This window comes from Panthera pardus, unplaced genomic scaffold, assembly GCF_024362965.1.
Source record: "Panthera pardus isolate Hobbes unplaced genomic scaffold, ASM2436296v1 HiC_scaffold_2, whole genome shotgun sequence".
NCBI lineage: Eukaryota > Metazoa > Chordata > Mammalia > Carnivora > Felidae > Panthera > Panthera pardus.
In genome coordinates, this window is record NW_026526765.1 from 111,873,398 (window position 1) to 111,882,911 (window position 9,514).

The following is a 9,514-nucleotide window of genomic DNA, read 5'->3' on the forward strand; positions in this document are numbered from 1 at the left end:
ATTTGCCTTCCTTTCAATATATATTTATTTAATAGGATTCTACTATACAAACAATAATACCAGGTGCTAAAATCCTATATAGTATTAATTTTTTTTTATTTCTATATATTTAACCACCTATAGATAAATGTTCATAGTTAGAGTTTCAGAAACTACTTAAAAAAATTTTTTTAATGTTTATTTTCGAGAAAGAGCATGAAGGAGATGGGAGGGACAGAGAGAGGGAGACACAGAATCTGAAGGAAGCTCCAGGCTCTGAGCTGTTAGCACAGAGCCTGATGTGGGGCTCGAACCCACGAACTGTGAGATCATGACCTGAACTGAAGCCAGATGCTTAAGTGAGTGAGCCACCCAGGCACCCCGTTTAGAGACAATTTAAAAGTCAGATCTGACCAGATACTATCTGAATGAATGAATGAACACTATTGTTTTATCCCCCTAAAAGAGAACATACACACCTACTCTTTGGTATTCTAGACATCTCTATTCCTGTAGTTTCAGAGCAAAAATTTACATGTATAAATTTGTAGGTCTATAGTACAAGTAAATTCATAGGATTTCACAATAGATGTATGTCTTGAACCTCTCTTCTCCTTCCTAGTTCCTTTAAATAGTCATTGAGTAGCAATGACTCTTTCTTAGAAAAGAATGTGTATTTCCCATACATTAGTCAGAAAAAAGATCAAATACATGTGCTTTTGGTCTTTACAGTGGCGTAAGTAGAAACAGAATAACGCACCAATTTTCTTTAATGACTGCCCTATAGAGTTGGGTCTGCTATTTACAGGAACCAAGAAAGAGGCAGGATCTTGCTGCCTAAAACATACAGGTCCAGGGCAGTCCTAAGGGAGCAGCAAAATCTTCACCATGGAGTTATTATGTAGGTAGCTGAACACCTGTCTCTTGATACTCAGAAAATAACATGGAAAAAATGAGTAAAGCTTTGACTTTCAAAGCTATACTGTGGAAGAAAATGAGTAAAAGCAGCATGAACAAATCTAGTATATTGTTCATTTGTTCCAAACTGTTCTTGAGTACAGTCCAAAATCACATCATCCTTACATTCTGTGAAATATTGGGTAATGGTCCATAGTTATCAGGAACATGACAACTTAAGCTGTTAAGATGTTGCCAGTGTTAAAAGTGATGTCACATTCTGCTGCTCATGAAGCTACCTGTGGCAGATCTGGAGGGGGGGCTCAAGAACATCTGGTCCAATTCTTCTCCCACTTGAGAAAAGACACAGCTGAGAGGTCCGCAGAGTGAAATGATTTGTTATATGTCAGTAGCATTACAATTCACTCCCAAGATTCCATTGCTCTTTCCACTAGTTAATATACATTAACTAGTATATCCTCTCCTGGGTATTGTCCTGTAATGGTAAGGCCAGCAGAGGTGTGGAAGAAAAATGCTTCTTAAACCCAAAGTATCTTAGAATGTGAAAAATACAAAAAACTTAGAAAAAAATGTCTTTGCTTATCTTCTGTCTCCTTTCTTTCTTTAAGACTCTGAACTTGCCTTGATGTACAATGATTCTTCTGTCTTGGAGAACCATCATCTGGCTGTGGGCTTTAAGTTGCTTCAGGAAGAAAACTGTGACATTTTCCAGAATCTGACCAAAAAGCAAAGACAATCATTAAGGAAGATGGTCATTGACATTGTAAGTAGCTGCTAAAAGGAAAAAAGAGAGATGTGATGCAAGTTGTTTTTTAAGAATAAGAATGAGATGAGTATCAGGTAAATGGAACCTTGTGTTTCAAAACCTATTGTTGCCCCTTATGTCTGAGAAGCCTCCTGTGCTGCTGGCAGTGATGTTCTGTAATGGGTTTTCTCGTTCTGGCAGTTGGGAGTTAAGAGTAGTGACAGCTCACCCTCTTAATTCTAGTTTTATTTTCTGAAGTTCTCCAGTCTGGTGGCAGGCAGGGAAAGGTGACTAACAAAAGCTATTAGTACAAAAGGATTTTTTCCACTCACAAAATGGAAAAAAAAAATACATTTATGTCAGTTACACAGTGTTATTTAGAGATATCCATGACTTTTTTTAATGCATATTATTTACAGTGATTACGAGACACAGGAAAACCTCTGGTCACCAACGACTTATAAGTTTGTACACACAAAGGTAGGAATTACTTGTCTTGGGTCAGCGGAAAATTAGCCAGAATACTCTGTTTCTGAAGTACTCTGTGAGCAACCTTGAATGACTTCATCGTAGTCCAGGTGCCACTTTCTAATCAAAGGAGTAGAAAGAACTTCAGAACATGTGCTAACTTCTTATCCGCAGGAGTATCATCCCTTTTTTTCACCATGAAAGTGGTTGCTGGTTGCTAACCTTCTGTAGATTGCATGTATTTATCTGGGCTTCAAGAAACCCTACAGAGCAGAAGAGGCTGCACGAATGAGTAGTGTAGGACTCCCATTCCCTGCCACCAGGCACCCCAATGGTTTTTCATTTCTTTCATGCTCTGCATTCATATTGTCATATGCAAATTCTGACTTTTTTTCCTCTGGACTTTGCTCCTTACTAAAATACTCTTGTCTTTTAAGGTACTTGCAACAGACATGTCAAAACACATGAATCTACTGGCTGATTTGAAAACTATGGTGGAAACTAAGAAAGTGACAAGTTCTGGAGTTCTTCTTCTTGATAATTATTCTGATAGGATTCAGGTAAAGCATTATTTGAATTTGTTCTGTTTCTGCACATGTGTCTGTGTCTAACTTTGATAAGACTTGTCTCCTTTCTTCCGACTTACGATTTTAGTAATTATAAGCAGAATTTTTAACCAAAGTCTTTTTTTAATGTTTATTTTTGAGACAGAGACAGAGACAGAGCGTGAGTGGGGGAGAGAGGGAGAGCATGAGTGGCAGAGAGAGAGGGAGACACAGAAGCCAAAGCAGGCTCCAAGCTCTGAGCTGTGAGCACAGAGCCCGACCCGGGGCTCACACTCACAAAATGTGATATCATGACCCAAGCCAAAGTCAGACATTTAACCAACTGAGCCACCTAGGCGCCCCAATAACCAAATTCTGAATCTTGAGAATTAGCCAGATAAATTCTATTGGTTCTTCATTTGCATATGCATTAAAAAAAACCCTAACCTCTCACAAAACCACCCACTGAAGCAGCTCCAAATTTAATCAGCCATGCACACATAAACTGTTTCTCATGAAATTTAGGTATGGTAGAAGTGGCAGAAGTTAGGGCTGTTAAGACAAGTGTGAACCGTACACAGACATATAGTTGAGCTGTTTGGAAGGAATCTTACACTACTTGTATTTTTAAGTGTCACATTCATCCAATGTGAATTTCTAGTGAAAAAAAAAAGAAGAAAAGAAAAGAAACAGCAGCAGGTGCTGAATAGAGAAAGCGTTTTTCTATTTTAGGTCCTTCAGAATATGGTGCACTGTGCAGATCTGAGCAACCCAACAAAGCCTCTTCAGCTGTACCGCCAGTGGACTGACCGCATAATGGAGGAGTTCTTCCGCCAAGGAGACCGAGAGAGAGAGCGGGGCATGGAGATAAGTCCTATGTGTGACAAGCACAATGCATCTGTGGAAAAATCACAGGTGATGCATTAAGCATAAAGTTTGCAGAGAAAACAAAACTCCAGCTTGAATATTTGATTGCTTTGTATCCACATCATACAGTATTTCATTGGGTTTTTTAAATTATTTTTCTTTCGAAAGGCTCAATTTCATATTAGTGTTTATGAGCAAAAAAACTCTCATTCGTATGATTTTAATTCATATGGTCATATATACATTTCTCATGACATCACATTCTTTCATTATGACTGTTTTCATATAGAGCATACATATATAGAGAATTTCCACTATCTGAACTCATAAGTGAATTCAGTCATATGAAGTCAAAGAGTACCTGGCCTGATTTCAGTTGTCTGGATTCACCTATAAATTGGCCATTCTAAAATAAAGGCCAGGTCTGATACCCTACTATGTAAACAAATGGAATTTTTTTACAGTATAAACATACTCCTGAAATAAGAATTCTTGCTAATTTTCACCAGCTATTAACAGTACTTTTATATGGTCTGTTGCCTAAAATAGTGACCATTTTACCAAACTCAGGTTAGAAGTCTTGTGTTCAGTGTTATATTTGTGGGCCATGTTATATTTGCTATATTTTAATGTAAATTATGTTACATATAAATTGATGTAAATAGATACATACTCAAGTATATTTGCAGAATCTAGTTAACCTTTTCCATTGTCTCATAGTCCCAAGTCTTATACTCAAATCGGAATTGTTTTTAAATAGGTGGGCTTCATAGACTATATTGTTCATCCTCTGTGGGAGACGTGGGCAGACCTCGTGCATCCTGACGCCCAGGACATTTTGGACACTTTGGAGGACAATCGTGAATGGTACCAGAGCACAATTCCTCAGAGCCCCTCTCCAGCACCTGATGACCAGGAGGAAGGCCGGCAGGGTCAAACGGAGAAGTTCCAGTTTGAACTAACTTTAGAGGAAGACGGCGAGTCAGACACCGAAAAGGACAGTGGAAGTCAAGTGGAAGAAGACACGAGCTGCAGTGACTCCAAGACTCTGTGTACTCAAGACTCAGAGTCAACTGAAATTCCCCTTGATGAACAGGTGGAAGAAGAGACGGTAGGGGAGGAAGAAGACAGCCAGCCTGAAGCCTGTGTAATAGAAGATCATTCTCCTGACACGTAACAGTGCAAAGACTTTCACGCCTTTTGTTTTGTTCTGTTTTTTTTAATTTAAGTAGAAAAATTGTTTCCAAAGTGCATGTCACATGCCACAACCATGGTCACACCTCACTGTCATCTGCCAGGATGTTTGTTGAACAAAACTGACCTTGACTACTCAGTCTGGCGCTCAGGAATATTGTAACCAGTTTTTTCACCTCCATGTCATCGGAGCAAGGGGGACATCTTCATGAACAGCATTTTAACAAGATTTCAGCTTGGTAGAGCTGACAAAGAGAAAATCAACTGCAAAATGTTTTCAATAGAGTGGCTCATCGGGCAGCCCAAAAGTTGTTATGATTTGGGGTTTCTTTACTTTTTATTTGTTTGCAATATTTTCAGCAGAAAGAAAGCATTACACAGACAGAGTGAACTCATGGATGAAGCAACAAATGTGTCAGGAACAGGACACAGCATGAATCTGTTACCAGGAGGAAGATGAGCCACAGAAATTGCATAATTTTCTAATTTCAAGTCTTCCTGATACATGACTGTATAGTGTGGTTCACTGAGCTGCACTGACCTCTACATTTTGTATGATATGTAAAACAGATTTTTTGTAGAGCTTACTTTTATTATTAAATGTACTGAGGTATTATATTTAAAAAAACTATGTTCAAAACTTCATCTGCCACTGGTTATTTTTTTCTAAGGAGTAACTTGCAAGTTTTCAGTACAAATCTGTGCTACACTGGATAAATCTAATTTACGAATTTTACTTGCACCTTATAGTTCATAGCAATTAACTGATTTGTAGTGATTCATTGTTTTATATACCAATGACTTCCATATTTTAAAACAGAAACCAATTTTATGTTGCAGGAAACCCTTTTTGTAGGTCTTCATTTGCTTTGCTTTTCATTTCAGTCTTTTCAGATAAGCAGAGTTGCTCTCACTGATATTTTTTTCACGGTGTACAAAGTGAATATTTGTTCTGTGATACTTTGATGTGCATTCTGTCTAATGTGTCTTAAGCCTCATAAACAATCATCAGTTGGTGTTGTCTGAAGCAAGTAAGAGATATATAAATACACAGTAGCTAAAATGGTCTTTTTTAGATATTTTCCTACTTAGTGTCTTCTGATAACTTTTTGCTGTGTCAATAGACCCTCATTTCACAAGTGCATGTCTTTGTAATAACCCTCACATTTTATGCTCATTTCTGTTGTTTTCACAGTCAGTTGTAGTAAGAACTTTTTTCCCCTTGTGCTGCTTTATTATTTAGTGTGTGTTTGAATCTCTGTCCATGTTCACTAGATGGGGTCTTATCAAATATATCACCACCATTCTGAGTGATGAAAAGTAGCAGGTAGTCAGGCTAGAGTCACCATTTATTTCTACCACAAGGCCAAATATAATGCCTAACTTTAACTCTTGATTTACACAGAAAAGTTAACAGCTAGCTAGGTAATTTTTAAAAATATTAGCAGAGTATATTAACAAACACCAGTACAACTAATGCTCTTTGTTTCCATGATTTCACCATGGGATTAAGAACTATATGAGGAATATTCTTGAGAAGAGATCTTAAGTGTAGCAACTACTCTTCCTTAATGGATAGCCTAGTAATGTAGAAATTGCTCTCACAGTTATCACTGGTCCACAAGTATGTCTTGTAGAGGAGAATATTAAATGCACCAAGGGAAAGAAGTTGATGATGCTGCTGGCACCAGAGGTTTGGTAATATAATGCCACGCTAAAATACTAGGATGGGTAAGAAGATTCTACCTAAGTAACAGAGCTAATTCTTGGCTGCATTTAGCACCAAGAAATGTATTACAATTTTAGGGATTACTTTCCAGTATTTACCTTCAATTGGCATCCCGGGGCACTTACCTAGTCTGGATGTTCTGTCCATTCCAGCTCTTAGTAAAGCATTTGCCTTGTCTATGAAGAATTTGGAGCCCAAATAGTCATTTTTCACATTGATATTATTTATGGAAAATAAACAGTCAAGAAAACTTATAACCCTGAAAAGCATTTATATTTGGGATTTCTCAAGGGCCTTCTGGCGACTAATAACCAAGTCATCAGCCAGGGGAAATGACCCAAGCTAAACATAGTCCCTATTTGAATCCCTGGAGATCCACAAGGGAACTTCTGACAGAAAAATTATGTGGCTCTGATCTGTTCTTAGAGCAGAACAGGAATCAACTAATTAATGATCAGATTTCCACCCTCTTCCCTGAAAAAAAAAATCAGTAATCTTTCAAATAAAGTCCTGTGGTTAGCCAAGTGGTTTCATAAGAACAGTTGAAAACTTGTTTTATTTGTTCTTGATGGAAGTCTAGAAGAAAAGGCAAACAATCTAGAGTGTATTCCTTTATCCAAAATATTCTCATTCCCTCCTCTCACTACTGCTTGGTATTTCCCCCACAGAGTGCCTAAAATCTTGATAATAATAGAAAAAAATTAAAGTAGCAATATGTCACAAATCCGGACCTGAAAGGATTTGTAACTTCATTGAAAAGTAGAGTTGTTTTGTTTTCAACTTGTTGGTTTATAATGATCACGTGTTGTGAAGATACTCACCGATGGACAATCAAATTGTAGAAAAGGCAATATCCAAGAGACAGAGACTAATGCACTGTACAGTCTGCTTATCCTCTCCCTTCTTTCTCTTCCCTTCTCTCTTGCCAAAGTGTGCTTCAGAATTATGCACCGCTTTACAGAGAACATCCTTTTACAAGTGGCTTTACGTTTCCTAAAATGCCATAAGAAAATGCAATATCTGGGTACTGTATGGGGAAAAAAAGTCCAAGTTTGCATAAAACCAGTACATTTCAGCTTGCAAGTTACTAAAGACAATAACGCTGTTTTAATTTTCTTTTACATCACTTAAAATTCACAAGAAAATAATGTAGATAGAACAAATTGCAGACAAGGAAAAAAAAACTTGAATGAAATGGATTTTACAGAAAGCTTTATGATAATTTTTGAATGCATTATTTATTTTTTGTGCCATGCATTTTTTTTTTCTCACCAAATGACCTTACCTGTAATACAGTCTTGTTTGTCTGTTTACAACCATGTATTTATTGTAATGTACATACTGTAATGTTAATTGTAAATTATCAGTTCTTATTAAAACATCATCCCACGATGGGATGGTGTTGATATATTTGGAAACTCTTGGTGAGAGAATGAATGGTGTGTATACATACTCCTTGTACATTTTCTTTTCTCCTGTAATATATATAGTCTTGTCACCTTAGAGCTTGTTTATGGAAGATTCAAGAAAACTATAAAATACATAAAGATATATAAATTTAAAAAACATAGCTGCAGGTCTTTGGTCCCAGGGCTGTGCCTTAACTTTAACCAATATTTTCTTCTGTTCTGCTGCATTTGAAAGTAAGGCACTGGGGGCGGGCTAGGGCTGGGCATTTTACATCCAAGCTTTGAACCAATTGGATTTCTGGCAACAGCTGGAATTTAGAAAACCACAGTCAACCTCTGGAAGATTCTGACACCCTTCTGACTTACAAGCTTTTAAGTACCTGTTGCTGTGAAACAGCACTGGATATATAATGATTCTTCTTCCTATCTCTTGATCAGGAGCTACTTCAGTTAGTTACATCTGATTGTTGTTTTATTTTTTTTTAACTTTCAAACACTACTTGGGAAAATATATTCTTGTCCAATAACAAAATCATTTTCACTTCTTTAGCACATAGGCAAATGAACTTGATTTGAAACTAGAGCCATAGGTCACATGTGATGGTCAGTCATTTATTCATCAGCTCCTGTCATGTTAGGAGAATATGTGATATGAAAAAGAAAAGAAAATGTAGTATGAAAAGGTCATTTTTTTTAACCCTGGAATTTGACTTTACCTAAGATCAACTAAATTTCTATATGTATGTGAATCTAAAGATAAAACAGTTTTTATATGATGCCAGTTCACACAAAAATGATTTGCCATTCTCTGGAATTTGTTTCTGCAAAACTTCTATGGCTGTAGAATTTTAAAAGTTAACCTTGTTGTTGTGGTCAACTCCCAAAAGCGTTGAAAAATTCCCAGTGGGTGGCATGGAAACTGCCTCCCACTCTTGCCCAGCCCTCAGAACATGTGACTTAGTGAGAGATTCTTTTTCTAGAAAAAATGAGCCTCCTATTACTTTATTTTATTTTTTTGACACAAACTGTAGATTTTAGTAGCCCTGGCCCAAAGGAATTTGATTACTTTTGTTTTAAACAGTACAAAGGGGACACTATAATTATGAAAAACATCCTTCCTGATTTTAGTTGTTTTTAATTTTATTTCTTAGGATATGTTTTCAGAGTGGTAAATTGTGTGTGCGCATTACAAATGATGATGATTCTTTTAGTGGTTTCTTAGCCTCTTTACAGCCCATGGGGATAGTACTGTACATCAATACCTTCATATGAAATTTTTATATGCAATGAAAATAAAAGCATGGGTTGATTCTGCCTATTTATGACTCAATCTTTTACAAATAAAAGATTATTCATTTTAAAATGTAGGCCAGTCAGCACAGGTTTCCAAGAATGTTGAAGATGGATGAAATGAAATGCAAGGAGAATAATAGCATTAAGTTGGTACTCATAATCCAATGACACCAAATAAATTATGTAGATTCACTGTTACAGAGAGAATTGCCCAAACTATTTAGATGGCCTCTAAGATGAAGCACTGTTTTCAAATAGGGTTGGGAGGGGGACTTCTCTGCTTAATGAAGTGTTCTGGTATACCGAGTTACTCATTTAACAATTGTTTGGTACATAGTCTCCCAACGACAAGGTTCTAGGGACTCAA

At 36.9% G+C, this 9,514-nt stretch overlaps 1 protein-coding gene across 1 annotated transcript in view; it reads left to right on the forward strand.

Moving 5' to 3' along the window:
• Positions 1-9,172, forward strand: part of LOC109246432 (cAMP-specific 3',5'-cyclic phosphodiesterase 4D) — an 856,695-nt gene extending 847,523 nt beyond the window's left edge. The window contains 4 exon segments of the mRNA XM_053907342.1: positions 1,506-1,660; positions 2,548-2,670; positions 3,388-3,570; positions 4,283-9,172. Coding sequence (XP_053763317.1) covers positions 1,506-1,660; positions 2,548-2,670; positions 3,388-3,570; positions 4,283-4,699 — 878 coding nt within the window. The 3' untranslated portion in view covers positions 4,700-9,172.
• The last annotated feature ends 342 nt before the right edge of the window (positions 9,173-9,514 follow it).